Consider the following 15,123-nt stretch of genomic DNA (forward strand, 5'->3'; position numbering starts at 1 on the left):
TGGGTTAAAACCTAAATAAACAACATATTGCTATTTTAAGTTTCCTAATATTATGGTCACACATGTTTTTCTGACAAGGAACCGAAATAATATACTTTAAATTGTTTCGAAATGTAATATGTTTAAAAGAACGAACCTGTTGAATCACTTCCCGTCTCCCTCCAAGTCGCCGCTGTTTTGGATGTTTCAGGGTTCCTCTGAGTTCCAGAATATATATTAAAATTCTTGCACACAAATCGTTTGGATTTTAGTCCAAATTGAATTTCTTTGGTTTAAATTTGGTTTTAAACACGCATCGAGTCCACCTAACCGCCCGACTGCCTTCTTCTTCTCCCGCCTGTGATTTGAGTTACACGCAGAAACTTTACCGTTGGGGGCTGAAATCGCAATGCATTCTGGGAAGCTGAGTTTATATGCGTAACATTCCGAAGTAGAAATTCCCACAACAAACTAAGCTTAGATAAGCATTATATAACATTCCGAAGTAGAAATTCAACAAACTAAGCTTAGATAAGCATTATGCTACTATAATTACATTACTAATATTACGTTTTTAAACAACATAAAGAGAGGATAGTTAATTTCCTAAACAGAAAGTGGTGTGACTATTGTTGTGTCATTAGCATAACAGTGAATTCCTAAATGATTACATCAACGACCATAGAAAAGAAAAGGCATCCGTTTCCCCACATTTATTAACACGCTGTAAAAACAAAACAAAACAACAACAACACAAAACAAATCACTGTCATGGGGTTTACAATGTTGTCAGTAACAAGGTTATTTGAAGTATAAATAAAAGTAAAATTACGTAAAAAAAGGACCTAGACGGTAACATAAGTGATTAATAAAATTCGTCCAGGATGTGGTCAAATCTAGGCTCCATATTACAATTAGTGATTTTAAAATCAAAACACAAAACAAAATAGTTTAAAACCCACACGTGTCCACGTCTACGATTTAACTCTCGTGCATGCAAAAAATCACAACAGCCTTATTATACAAGATAATTATTTACCTGAAAACTGCTGTCGTCACGTCGAGATCGAATTATAAACGTAACTTTCCTCTTTAAGCCGCCAACATATTACAATGACTCCAGTTCTGTACGAATTCCAACGCTCAGAAGTTAACAAATGAAAAAAAGAAATCACAGGCTCCTCCTCGTAGAGAAAAACAAATCGTGTCAAGTTTTAGACACTACTTCCTCTAATTTAACTGTCAAAATAAAAACATGCATAGACACTAAGTATACTGCACAAGCGTTAAGCAACACTAAACGTAAATCCATTCGATTTTAACATCGTGTTAAAAAAAATGTGACAAAGCACAGGAAGCCAATACTTTTCAGGAAAGCCATACAAAAAGTAGCTGGGTTTTTTTTAACGTCCAACTTTTATTTTATAACGGCAGTTGTTGGGTGATTCCGGTATGGTGTTGCTCTTGTTTGGTCCTTGACATTTTTCCTGGGAGGGAGAACTTTTCACGTGCCACTCATCTGACTGAGCATCTGTTCACATGAGCTGCGTGTCTGTGTCTGTCTGTGTGTGTTGACTCAGCAGGTTAAAAGTGTTTATCATACTATATACTTAAGATGATGGCTGTAAAAAAAACTGTTAACAACAATGGTATCTACACAATTGCCACCTGAGTTACTTGTTTCTTATATACGGAGAAACAAAACTGCAAATTATCACTAACAGAAAATGTAAGTTAACATTCAAATGGGGGTAATTTTGGATCTTTTCATTCTCCTGTTCATACCCTATTGTTATAGTTTGACATGATCAGTGCCTTATTCGGAATTACAAGTGTCACGTGTCTTTAAAAACTCTCCAGAAACGATATCAGATAACACAGCAACATCACAGTAGTATAATAGTCTCATAGTGCTCTCTCACATGTCACTTGACAATTTCACTAGACACATTTGGAATTTATTATTTATTCATTTATTTTTGTTTTCAGCTTCAAAAAAGGCTGCTGTGTACAGAGTATGTATCACGTGACTGGCTCTTCACCATAGGGAACAAACCTTTCGAATATGATGAGACCTGATGATAGAAAATGACTCAAACAAGCAAAGGTAATGCATTTTTTTCAATTATCTCAGGTTTAAATTGGAATGGAAACATGAAAGTAATTTAATATTTGTCAAAAAACAGGTTATAAGTAAGAAACTCATTGTACTAAACTACTTGTACTCCCCCCATACTCCCACAGACTTGCCGTCCCACTCTGAGGTGGAGAGACACTTGACAAAGAAATGTCCCAAGTCATGTTTAGAGATGGCTCTGCCTCGCACCATGGAGTCAGACACCTGGTAACGCTCTGTCAGAGGAAGTTCATCTGGAAATGGCAAAATGGAAGATAATGGTAAACCTCAAAGATGACAAGATGAGTCTCTGTATGTTAACACACAGCCAATTTCAGTTAGAATAGTGCTTGTCCTGGTTTACATACTGCAACACAAGGCAAGTGTGGTAGAATCAAAGTGCTGTGAAAAATATGCATGACTCCGGTGTCTCTTTTTTTTTTTCAAAAGATCTTGCTTTTTCTTTTGTTAGAAAATAAAATGCAAAATATTAACCATCAATGTGAGGCGGCATGACCGCCACGTAGTCTAGTCCAGATGTTTTGAGCACCATGTGCATCCTGTCATGGTCCTCGGTCAGAGGAAGAAGACGGGGAGGGACTTGGGCACGATCCCACAGCAAGAAGGCTATGAGTGAGAAAATGAAGGACAACAAGGTGAGTAACAAGTAAAGGCTCATGCAATCCTGTTTACACAGAGACTCCTACCTGACATGCAGGCAACTACTTTGGTGATCCCACGAGCCTTCATGGCCTCCACAATGTTCCTGGTGCCATCAGACATCATGGTGGTCGGGCCTGAGAACAGCACAATATTTCCACTCTTTATTCATTCGGTGTTGACAAGTTTCTAAGTCCTGACCTAGTGGTAATTTCTATTTTTTGCATACTTATAATATTGAGTCATTGACATATAAACTTATACAGTGTACAAAAATGACAAATCATGTACTGTATTTTTGGTCTAAATATGCAGACAAGATGAGGACTCAATAACGCTGCATCTTTATTATGACAAATTCAGAACAGAAAATGTGTGTTTTGTAAATAGGATCATGTAAGTAAATTAAAATTCAATGTTTATGGTAATAAACTAGAGATGTTATGTTTTTGTTATCTGTGGCCTTACTGATGTCTTTGCCTGTCCCAAGTATGATGATGACTGCGTCCTGCCCTTCCATGGTCTTCATCACATCATCTTTATTTAGTACATTTCCTACCACCACCTTGGAAGCCTTGTGGTCAGCAGGCAGCTTGGCAGGGTCCCGCACCAGCACGGTCACATTGTATCCTGAAGTGGAACACGATTAACGGGTCAGTAATCAAAAGTAAACTGTATCAGATAGCAGGGGAACGGGGCCAAATGGCAACAAAACATCCAAACTTGACTTTGAAAACGTGTCAGGTCTTGTCTATTACTGTAAGTAACACTGACTTGTCAGGTAAAGGGCAACCCAAATACAACTAAAAGTTTATAAATTGAGTATGCTGGAAATTGAAAAACAAAATGCTTTTATGAGATGGTTTTCTCTTTTTAGCCTTTGAAACCTAATGTTCACTGACATCACTTGCAACCCCACTTCTACACCATTGCACTAGCTGTCAATAACACATGGTGCCGTAACTCACTGTGCTTTGTTAAATATGCACTCGATGGATCATTCATGTTTAACTAAAAATGTCCAGTGGAGTTTCTTTAACTAGTGGAAGTTATCATCTTTGTCGTTTATTTTCTGTCGTCCACCAGGGGAGTAGGCCACAGTGCTGGTGATACACTGATTTAGTGGGTCTGTCACTTTCACCTGATTGGTAACATTGTAGTCGATTTACTGCGTGTTGTATAAATGGGACATATGTGGTTCAACAGGACATGATTTCAGTCCAACATTTCTACACTTCACCCACTACATCTAGGTGTTCCCACCCTTTCTGAACAGGCCAGATAGTGACATCTTCTACTATCAGCACTCAGTTGTGAGTCAGCACAATGCTAATCACTAACGTCTCACATGACTCCGCATTTTTTGGTTTTGTCTTGCACTGGACTGGAGTGGAGGAAATTAAAGTAAAGTTAAATTAAATTATTCTCATAACGTGACATGGCTGGTCACAATTTTCTGTGTGTGTGTGTGTGTGTGTGTTTGGAGGATTTTAAGTCTTGTTTTAAGTGGCACTGAGAATTTGCACCTGAAATAATAAGCTCAGTTAAAGCAGGTTTAAATTCACATTTTAGTGTTAATTTAAGTATGTCAATAAAGGTGTGGTTTTCTTAATATCTTCACGTTTGATTTAATAACACATTTAAAAACAGGCACTGCACATGCACTATTGTTCCTTTTAGTGTTGTATAACTCCAGTTTCTCACTGTTGAACTTCAAAACAACACGTAGTTCTATGGTCTTTAGTGTGTATACATCCACAGTAATAGAAAACCTAAAAGCTTGTTTTACTTCTGATAATTTACAGACTTAATATAATATTAACCAACCATCATTTGGCGATTTTAGACACATGCTGTGATACACTGTAAAACAGTACTACTTATAAACAAAAACAGGACAGTTATGAGGTAAATTGTAAAACAAAATATCTTATTGTGACAATATTCAGAAGGCAGAGAACGTATAATCTGCACAATAAATTCAAATGTTATTCCTGAGTGTACGATTGCTGTTCTTTAATTTGCCTCTATTAAAAATCCTTGATAAAACCCGTCTGAAATTATAGATTATTCAATGAATGGAGTTTTCATATCTTCCTCTTTGCACTTCGATTAAATTAGGGCAAAATCTGATAACGTTTATTTCTGATCAATTTTATTTTCATTGTTTTCTTTTGGATCCTCCAGTCCTTAAAGGTCGTTACAGTGGCGGTTCACACAGCTTTTGTCACGTGTTGTTATGCCACTGTTCCTGTTCCTGTTGCCTACTGCATGACCAACACTGGATATTTACAGAGCATCGTATGTACTTTCTCAGCGTGCGTACTTTGAACCTACACACGTATCGAACTGACCTCTGCTCTTAACTAACCTGCAGCCACGGCCAGTGGCAGAGTCGCTAGCCCGGTCATTCCTGTGACTCCAAATATCGCGACATTTTTGATGAACTCCGACATGGCTGAGAATGAGCGCGAACCTCAACACGGCAGCGAGAGCAGAACACGCTTAGGTACAGCTGTACACTAAAGCAGAAGGTAGTTGTCACTCAACAATAAACAAACATTCTCGACATCTCTTCTTTTAGGAGGAGATACACAGGAGATACGCCCCCTTCTTACTTAACGGCCAGGAAGAGCAGTGCGGTTTTCCCTCATGTCTCCCCCTCCCCTTTGCTGCTGCTGAGATATTTAAAGTCACAGTGCAGGTTAATGCCTCTCATCAGTATTCCTCTTGGAAATACCAGGGTACGCCAAGAAGTACGCAGACAAGTTAAATCATAAAACCAATTTTTGAAGAAAAAAATTTAATTTGTCTACGTGATCCCCGAGAACTCCCTCGTAGTAGAATTCTGAAGGATGTCTTTTGCACCTTGACACAGCTGGCTTCTTTGCCTTGTTGAAGAACTGAAATTAAGTTCCTTTCAGAATGTATCTTAGTTGCCTTAATTGGAAGCACCATTTTCCTCCATCTCACTACAAGTCTCTCAGACCTCTCTTAAACCATATTGATATTATTATGGCTGTCTTGGTTACAAAATGAAAAGCAAACCTAAAATCTAAAAGTATAATGACTTCATAATGGAAACATGAGCCGAAAAAATCAAGAGGAATCGTATTTACATGCAATGACAACACAGGCGATTCTACTTCTGAATTACTGTTTGTATTGTTTGTTTATTTACTGTTCAAAAATAGTTTGCAAAATCAGTCAAATTTCCGAATTGAAGCCAGTACAGTAATTCCAATGTCACTTCTTTGTATAAAAGTATTTTGACTTTTTTTCTTCCTTTCCTTTTCCTTACCATTAGATGCCGTACATTGACGATTAACAATGTTGCCCCTCGTGGCTAAAATAAACTCCGTCCCCCTCTTCCCTCACACCCTCCACCCTCTCTGTCTCTGCACTGATGCTGATATTTCTCGCCAGCATCACCATCCGAAAGAAGGAGGAGGAGGAGGCAAAGAAAGCGAAGGAAGGGGAGGGGAGAAGAGGCAGAGTCAGGTGGAAACGGAGACCTCTGTGGAGAATCATCACCACCTTCCGCCGGCTCACAACCACAGCAGCCGCAGCATCACTCCGGCCGGCGGTCACAGCTGCAGGGACGCAGCGCTCCTCTCTTGGGCGTCAGGACCTCACAATTCCACGGTGCGTCCTCGCCGCCTTGATGCCCAAACAATCAGCTTTCTCCTAAAAAAAGGACTGACCGAGGGGAAAACCTTGTGGAATAAAAGCGGACCGTCCCTTGTCCATTGACAAACCACTCTCTTCATCGATCCTGCCCAACGACGTCTTTGGTATCTGAGGAGGGCAAAGCCAGGCGAAAGAAGCTGACACTGAACCCTGAGGTAAATCAGTAGATTGATGACAGAATGCCCCCCCTCTGCGTGTATTGTAGTTTTATTTTTCCTTTCGCTGTGTGAAAGCGGAGTGCACGGTTTTTATGCAGGGACGGCCGGCCTGCATTTGGGTGCAGGGTACCGCAGTGATCCCGTGCATGGATGCGCTGCTTCATCATGTGTGTTTTGTATCTACATGTGTTGTCCAGACACACGCTGTTGAGTAAAATGATGATGCAGCCCTTTTTGTCTAATTTGAAGGGAAAAGGTGGATGAAGCTGCAGAGCAGCGGCCTGGTGCATGCGGGCTGTGATTTTGCACATTGCAGTCAGTTCAGCAGCTTTGTGTTGTCTTCTTCTTTAAAAGACAACTTTAAATTACAGAGGCGATGGCCTCATTCCGTCCTCGGGAAAAAAAAAATCATATTTTCACTGTTCACTATAGATACATTAACACAGCGTTGCTAAAGTTGCTGCAGTCCTGCAGGAAGTTGTAATGTATCCACGGTCCCACTGTTTGACCTCAAAGAGGAGCAGCACACAACGAAATCACGAACCGCGGTTAACAAACGTCCACGGTTATTTTACGGTTTCAGAACTCCACGGTGGATTGATTTGTGATTTTGGAACGTTTAGCCCTTACAAGATACTGTTTTACTCCACCACATATAGTCCTAATAATTTGTTTTCAAGCGCCACAAGGGGGAGCTCCAACTTACTTCCATCTGTAAGGGATGCTACAGCAGGTAATCTTTTCAGTTATACCTTACTGGCAGTTTTCCCCGACCAATAAAACTGGAATTTTTGAGAATTTTAAACTAATTTAAAAAAGGCTCTAGACTAGAGGTTACAGATGAACAACCTGCCCAGGCAATTAAAGCAGACAACGGAAGTCTGAAGTCTTTATATACGTTATACAGTAATCCATGAAGTGCTATAAGCACCTTTTTTTTTATCATTTCTGTGCCAGGGCTGGTTTCCTGGTGGCTGTATAAATGATCTAGTGGTGTGTTTTAAAACGTGGTTGCAGCATAGACACAGTTATGGTAACCTGTGTTATTGACATACTGACTGTAGGGAGCTCCAACTCAGAAAGGCAGGGATCACTTTGAGTTTGACCAAAGCTTAGAGAAATGGTGAGGGTTGGAGCAGAAAGTGTGAGCTTTCATAAGTTATGTCCCAAGTAATAGGAAGCATATGTGTGTGTATATATATATACATATATATTTACGTATGTATGTATATGTGTGTGTTCCAATCCTTCTGTTTTGAGTTGTCCACATGTTCGCTTGTCCATATATATGTATATTAGAGCATTATGTTCATCAGACAGTCACAGTGTGAATTGTTGTTGAAGGATGGAGTGGTGAACTGTGAAACACACCCTTGTACCAGGGCTGCTGTGATTGGCTCCAGCGCCCTGTGGCAATAAAAAGGAGTGAACAAGTTAAACTAAACTCCCACACACTGTATGTATAGGCTGCACATGAATTTTTAATGTCTTTATAAAGCATTTACACGTGATAGTATTTTACAACCATTACAGTGATATCCAACAATACTGAACAGTTATTTTGGTGACGGCTTTTCAGTGTTGATTTTCTAATATGTTAAATTGGCAGTTGTTTCTCTCATGTAAGGCCAGTCATTGAAGTCTAGGCGAGTTTGTGCTTTTAAGGTTTGAACTGAATTTAAGGATTTGGTAAGAGGACACCGACGGCAGCACAGGCTTTTATTTCAGTCATAGAAGTATCAATGTCCCTGAAGTCCTAATTTGGTTGAATTTCAGCTGCAGTGGAAAAGGTGACTACAAGCTCAGTTCTGCTGACAGAGACTGTTACCCACCGTCTATGATAAATCTGAAACCACACCAGCGAAGAGCCCTCTCTCCCAGTCAGCTGTTAGGCTTCGAGCAGATGAACTTGGTTTTCATATGAGTTTGAAGGCACTGACCAGGGAAAACAACCAGAGGCATGATTCCCTTTTCACCAAATATATTTCAGAATTGCTTCCATTTTTCAGAGACTACTTTGAGCTTCTTATACCTGTGATCTGGCTGTAAGGCTGGTGGAACATCCACTGCACTTGATTTGTTTCCTGTTGTTTTCCTGCTGTTTTTTTTTTCTATGCACAAAGTGAGCGTTGTGGCTCGGACATTAGGTCTTGCCAAGTCAGAATTGGGCGTTGCTCTAGCTTACAGATGTTGTCAGTGGTGAAGTGACTGTTGGAGACTACAGTACATAGGGTGTAGGCTGTAGTGTAGCACGGTGTGGCACCAAGAAACATTTGGTGTCAGTCAGAGAGAGACATCTGTCAGCGTCCCAGGTTTCACATATCTTCGCACAGTGAGATCCTTTTGGATCAGGCCTTGAATAAGTCTGATATGAATACATTACATTACCATGCATTTTGGGCAATTATTTTCCAATTAGTGTTATCAGTGTTCAGCAGTGCCTCCCCACACACAGAGCAGTGAATCCTCTTTCCAGTTTCACGTAGAGATGAGAGAGAAGCTGCGTCTGTTGTTTATCTGTTTGATCTGTTAGTTTGGACACATGTTTATACCTGGGCTACCACTGAGGCCAACGCAGGACAAACCTCAGAACCAGGTTTAAAAGTCATTTAAAGCAACATTTTAAAATAAGTCTTTTTTTAAAGATACTGAAAATTCACAGAGGATCTTAAAATAGATATAAATATGATATAATGTAATAATAATAATAATAATAATAATAATAATAATAATACAGCTTGAACTGTCATTAATTATTTTTTACGTCAAAGTAAAGTATAGTTCAGTTTAACATCAGTGCTCTTTCTATGTCTTGTTTGTTTAATGGATCTTGGTGCAGTTTTAAATGATAATTAATGCTGATCAACTGAATTAATTCATTAATTTATTAATTTCTATTAAATTTATCTTGCATTTAATTTTAGAAGGCAGTATCTAAATGTCTGTGAATCAATATTACTTGATATTGGACATAAAAGTTGGAATATAATTCTATATATGTATATAAATGAGAATACAAATTAATGCAACATGAAAAGATTTTAATTTTATAGTTAGACGAACATTTCCACTAAACTGATTCTCCCATAAGATCTTTTCATACATAATTATTTTGTTTAATAAAAATATTTTTATTTAATTTTTTACATTTACATAATTTGGTCATTTAGGCTCAAACTGTGGCTGATACTTGCGTTATAACACCTTGTCAACAGTACACAACAATACACATTCAACTGTCTGACCAACAGAGGAGGAACCGTGTCTGAGCTTTTCAATAATTCATGGTCAAACCTGGGTAGAGTTATATCTGTTCTTTCAGTTTAGCGTGCTGCTACAACAACGTTCTTTATTATTAATCTTCACTTTTCAACATCAATAAAACAAAACATTCAGTTTTCTGTACGAGAAATTAACCACAACATATAAACCATTCTGGGTCCAGTGGTTATAAATACACGTGTGCAGGCATGTGTGTGTTTTTTATATAAACTTGTGGTATAGCCTCTCCAGCCTGGGGCAGGAAAATAGCTCAACAGCTGAGCCCTCTTAATATGACAAAAGCGATTCACACAAACACACAATCAGTATCTGAGCTGCGAGTGAAAGACACCAGCTGTGGGATGTGAGGCGAGGCTTGTGGCTGAGCAAAGCAGAAGACACATACAACGCAGACATGATCTTAACTCCACTCCTGAAATCTGATGGTTTTTTTTATTTTAATAATTCAGGTTTGTGCTAAAACCAGCAGTTTTTGTGTGTTTGAGAACAATTTGCTTTTCCGTCTGCCTTCTGGTTCTGCAGCTTTGGGCATTTTAAAAATATATTTCTAATCGCTCATAAGTGATTATTTATATTTGCCTTGAAAACCAAATACATTTTATTTTAAGTGATTCATTCACACATTCACGTACCGATTCAATTTTAGCTAATGAGTTCTTGAGTTCACTAAAATGTGTGTTTCCCTGAGTTTTGGCCCATGTCTGGTTGTAGTGCAGTCCTTCATCAGGCTGATCATCACACAGAGAGCACTGTCATGTCTCACTCTTATTCTCTCCAGGGATAACAGCTCTGAGTGAACAGCTATCCCTCCTGTCTCTGTATCAAAGGACACGCTGACTTTTATCCGGAGCAGCTACATTTCTTTCAAGCAGTGTTTTGAGTTTTTGTTTTTAGTCTCAAGTGTGTTGTGTGTGATGAGGAAGGAGGAAGGGATGAAGATGCTAGTGAACAAAGAGATGTACAGCAGAGAGAATGTAGCAGATGCAGATACGAAGCCCTTCAGCAGCAGCTCAGTCACAGTCAATCACATTTCATGTTTTCAAAATAATTTAGTCGGCCCCAAACTTTGATCCTCCTCTGATCCAGTTTGAATTAAACAAAACATAACGTAAGCACACCGGATGGTTCTGTGACGCTCCTCTAAACTGACATTACATTGTCGCTGGTGATTTTTCACTTCCACTGACCTCACGTCTTTGATAGAAATGTATCTAGCAATTTTGTGTGCTTTTGTGTACTGTATGTATGTGGACGAGAAAGGAAGAGAGAGAGAGAGAGAGAAAGGGAGAAATGCAGAAAGGGAGAGGGCTGAGGGGGGTGGAGAGGGAAGGCAGGAAGGACATTTTTCATTCTGTGTTATCTTACAAGGCATTTCAAGGACAGCTGCTCCAGTGATGCTGACAGAAGTGATCAGCCCAGTGTTTCATTGCTTTAAGAGAATCCAAATAAATTTTAATCATTAAATTTGCACGACTGATCTTTTAAGAGTCAGAAGAAACAGAAAGACTTAAAATCAGATTAAAAGGAAGTTGCAGCAGGGTTTTTTTTTCTGATCTAATCTCTCACTTTGTGATTGTTAGTCACACAATACATTGTTTATATATATATATATATACATATATATATATTTACATGTTTGTATTTTTGCTCTTTTTTAAATTATTACAAAGGTCTCCTGGGACACCATATGTGTCCCTGGTGTCATTACTGCCGTCAGAGTCAGAACACTTTATTAGTCCCGGAGGAAACTGATTGTGCTTCAGTGCTCCACAGAGAAAACATTGAAATGCAGTGCAGAAACGGAATATAAGGCAACAAACAGAAAAATGGACATAATGTTCTTTTATTTAAGAAGCAGTAATTTTGAAAAACAATTTAGATTTTCTCCTAGTCCTTGGTCTTTTGGCCAAAGTGTAAACCAGGGTTAGTCCCACTTTAGTCATTTTTATAAACAGAGGAATCAGAACAGAGGCCAGTGTTTGACTGTACATATAATCTGGCTTTTTTTTATATACAACTTTTCTACGTCTCTCTGTGTTTGTGTTACTAAACATTTTATGCGTGCGTCTTCCAGGGCGTTGGGGCGCCATGGCTAATGCCTCCCCAGATCTGGACAACGCGGAAGCTCAACGCCAGCTCAACAACAACAACCGACCAATCGGCTCCGGGTTCTGGGAGAAGGAATGTACCAGCTCTAAGCTGTTTGAGTGCTCCCGCATCAAGGCCCTGGCAGGTCAGAGGTCACACACAGAACTACACATATATTAAACGCAGTTAGTGGCAGTAAACAGAGCTTAATTCAATGACTGAGGCGACTGATTCTGTTAAAGGAATCACATTTAATAATGTTACCTGCATTGTGTTTTCTCTGTGTCTCTGCTGTTGACAGATGAAAGAGATGCAGTTCAGAAGAAGACTTTTACCAAGTGGGTCAACTCTCACCTGTCCAGAGTGTCCTGTCGCATATCTGACCTCTACAACGACCTCAGAGATGGATACATGCTCACCAGACTGCTGGAGGTCCTCAGTGGGGAGCTGCTGGTGAGAAAACACACACACAAACACACACACTTGTCAAAGTACTGGGATACACTTTAAATATATTGAAAAGCAACTCTTTTTTTTGGTAGAATTACATATATGTTTATTTGTTTTCAGAAGTTCCTTCATTTTTACAGTCTATGATTTTCAATTTATTCATCACTGTCCTGATTTAATTTACATTGACATTTGTTCTATATGCAAGCACTTTATATTTTGTCAACTAGAACACAATATTTCATAAAATCTCCTGGATAAAAGTTTTTTTTTCTCTCTGTCACACTCCAGCCAAGGCCGACTCGCGGTCGAATGCGGATCCACTGTCTGGAAAATGTGGACAAAGCCCTGCAGTTTCTTAAAGAGCAGAGAGTTCACCTGGAAAATGTTGGTTCCCATGACATCGTGGATGGAAATCACCGACTCACCCTGGGTCTCATCTGGACCATCATCCTGCGTTTTCAGGTGAGACAGAAACATCTGTGGACATTTTAGCCTCTGGAGTTTTATTTTCTGACTACCAAGTACTGAGAACGCCGAGTCTCTGGTCAGTACTGTATCCACCTCATTCAAAATGCCAGTGTTTGGGCCAAGGTTTTAAAAGGTGCATCATCATCATCATCATCATCAGCATGAGACAGTGACAGCAGTGTTTGCATGATAACAGCTAGAAGTCACCGACGGCTTAGAGACAGCATCTGCTTCCTACAAGGACAAACTCAGACATCCAGACAGACAACCTTTATCTGTCTCTGTCTCTCCGTCTGTCTTTTGTCCATATCCTTCCATCTTTCCACTTGTCTGTTTCTCTTTTGGGTTCCATTTTTTCCCCCCTAAAACATTGATCATAGTCACACCCCCACTGGTGTCCTCTGTTTCCAGCCCTTATCATGACTTGTACCAGATCACGGCCGTGATATTAGAACATCACCAGCCTCTGGCTCCTCTTTAATACGCTTCAATGCTACATTACACTGTGGTATCGGCACAGAAACGCTTGTTTAGCAATAACAGGACATGTCTGTAACACTCACAGTGCACAGTTGGCCAGCGGCCGTCTCGTGGGACTCGGCATTGTCCTGCCACTGCTGCTGGCCGACCACCGCTCAGCACATTAACAGCACCGCTTGCAAAATTACCTCAGAATATGTTGAGTGACCTTCTGGAGGAGAGACGAGTGAAGGCAGTGTGTTTGGCTCACTTGTCTCCTGATTTTATACACAGTGTTGCTGAGAAACATTACTGACGGAACATTGTTGTGTTGTCAGACTAGCTAATCAGCTGTAACTGCAGAGTTGGAGCTGCAGCAGCGTTAGCGGCCTGCCAACTCTGCCACCATTAGCTCTGAGCTACTCAGCTGCTGCTGCCGCTGCCGCCGCTGCTCCCCACGGCAGACAGTCGACGGCCTCTTACATTTTGCATGTGCTCAGAAAACAGAGGAATGCAGGAAACTGACGTTTAGGTGTGTCTGTGTGTGAGTGGATGGTTAGGATTCAATATAATAGCTTTCAGATTGTGTCTAAACAAATGGAAATGTTACAGTCGGTTTATTTACAAAAGTGACTTTAAGATGACAATGAACAGTAAAATCATGGCCATAATCATCCTCATACTGTCACGTATTTTAAATTATTTGAATAAGAAATGTTTATGACTTCATATTAGTTTTCACTCACAGTGTTTTTACGCAGAGCTCACATTCTTTCAGTTTCTAAACTGACTGCACAGCAAATCTTTCCAGAGCTAATGTCCATGATGAGCATAACTGAGTGTATAACAAATTATTTATTAGCTTTATTAGCTTACACCAAAGGCGTATGTCTGGGGTTAATTATTTGAAGCAGTCCATTGATTTTTAGCGTCAGCAGACCTGAAGAGGTGTGTTTAATTAAAGTGCTTTCCTTCATTTTTCTTTTGTTCAATGGCTTTCCCGTACCTCAACCCTTATTTACCCCTGGTCTTCTGTCAACTGGGGTGAAAGAGAGACTTGGTTTTGACCTCTTAGCGTACGTGATAAGATGACTGCAGTGGTAAATAAAAAACTAACACAGCTCAACGCTTTACAATGATACAGAATAATGATAAAACTTATATCTATAATCATACAATTTCTAAGCATTATAGTTATTATATTTGGAAATGTGACATGTCTTTTTGACCGTCCTCCATTCACATTCACATTCACAGAAGCACGAGTGTAGATGACTGAACAGATCTGCCGTGACATCGTTCACATAATTGCATCAACTGTCACAGCATTTATTCAAACGGACACATTTAATCTTCCTGGAAATTGTTACAGCAGTTAGTGATCAGTGTGTGTGTGTGTGTGTGTGTGTGTTACCATCGTCACCATTATTTTTTACACATTATTAAATAGTTTAATTTCACTAACGTTTTAAACTGAAGCTCAGTGGTTACCATAGTTACAATATATAGAAATAGTTTTTGAAAAGAGGCGAGTAGATACATTCAGTTTAAATTCATTACATTAAAGGCCGTGGGCTCCTTCAGTCTGGACGATTGTTTATGTTTATGATATTACGTCTCTGTTGCAGAAAAAAAACAACATCTTGTTCTAATTCCTCAGTGTGGATCTGTAGTTGGTGTACACATTGCTGTCCAATGTTATGGATAAAATTATTCGCAGCAGCTGAGTGGTGGGTGTCACGTTGGCAATTACCCTGGATCATGTCATTC

At 39.5% G+C, this 15,123-nt stretch overlaps 3 protein-coding genes across 9 annotated transcripts in view; 1 reads left to right on the forward strand and 2 right to left on the reverse strand.

Moving 5' to 3' along the window:
* The window catches only part of sertad3 (SERTA domain containing 3), a 5,515-nt gene extending 3,745 nt beyond the window's left edge, over positions 1 to 1,770 (reverse strand). For 2 of the 6 annotated variants that reach the window (XM_025055374.1, XM_025055373.1), the window contains exon 1: positions 137 to 451. The gene's annotated coding sequence lies outside the window, so the exon portion shown is untranslated. Of the gene's footprint in view, positions 1 to 136; positions 452 to 1,018 lie in introns of those variants that run through there. The other 4 variants (XR_003049648.1, XM_008308863.3, XM_008308862.3 and 1 more) reach the window with 4 other exon arrangements.
* A 166-nt stretch (positions 1,771 to 1,936) lies between these two features.
* On the reverse strand, positions 1,937 to 5,211 carry blvrb (biliverdin reductase B). Its single transcript, XM_008308865.3, has 5 exons — positions 5,127 to 5,211; positions 3,224 to 3,385; positions 2,803 to 2,892; positions 2,591 to 2,722; positions 1,937 to 2,349 (listed from the first exon to the last, which is right to left on the reverse strand). The coding sequence occupies exons 1-5, from the start codon at positions 5,209 to 5,211 to the stop codon at positions 2,195 to 2,197; spliced, it is 624 nt and encodes a 207-aa protein (XP_008307087.1). The 3' UTR covers positions 1,937 to 2,194.
* A 527-nt stretch (positions 5,212 to 5,738) lies between these two features.
* sptbn4b (spectrin, beta, non-erythrocytic 4b) overlaps positions 5,739 to 15,123 on the forward strand; it is a 39,365-nt gene continuing 29,980 nt past the window's right edge. Inside the window, exons 1-4 of one of the 2 annotated variants that reach the window (XM_017032125.2) lie at positions 5,739 to 6,600; positions 11,960 to 12,118; positions 12,275 to 12,426; positions 12,715 to 12,888. In XM_017032125.2, the coding sequence (XP_016887614.1) occupies positions 11,974 to 12,118; positions 12,275 to 12,426; positions 12,715 to 12,888 (471 nt within the window). In that variant the 5' untranslated portion in view covers positions 5,739 to 6,600; positions 11,960 to 11,973. The remainder of the gene's footprint in view (positions 6,601 to 11,959; positions 12,119 to 12,274; positions 12,427 to 12,714; positions 12,889 to 15,123) is intronic. The other variant, XM_017032127.2, reaches the window with a different exon arrangement.

Source organism: Cynoglossus semilaevis, chromosome 4 (assembly GCF_000523025.1).
Source record: "Cynoglossus semilaevis isolate Cse_v1.0 chromosome 4, Cse_v1.0, whole genome shotgun sequence".
NCBI lineage: Eukaryota > Metazoa > Chordata > Actinopteri > Pleuronectiformes > Cynoglossidae > Cynoglossus > Cynoglossus semilaevis.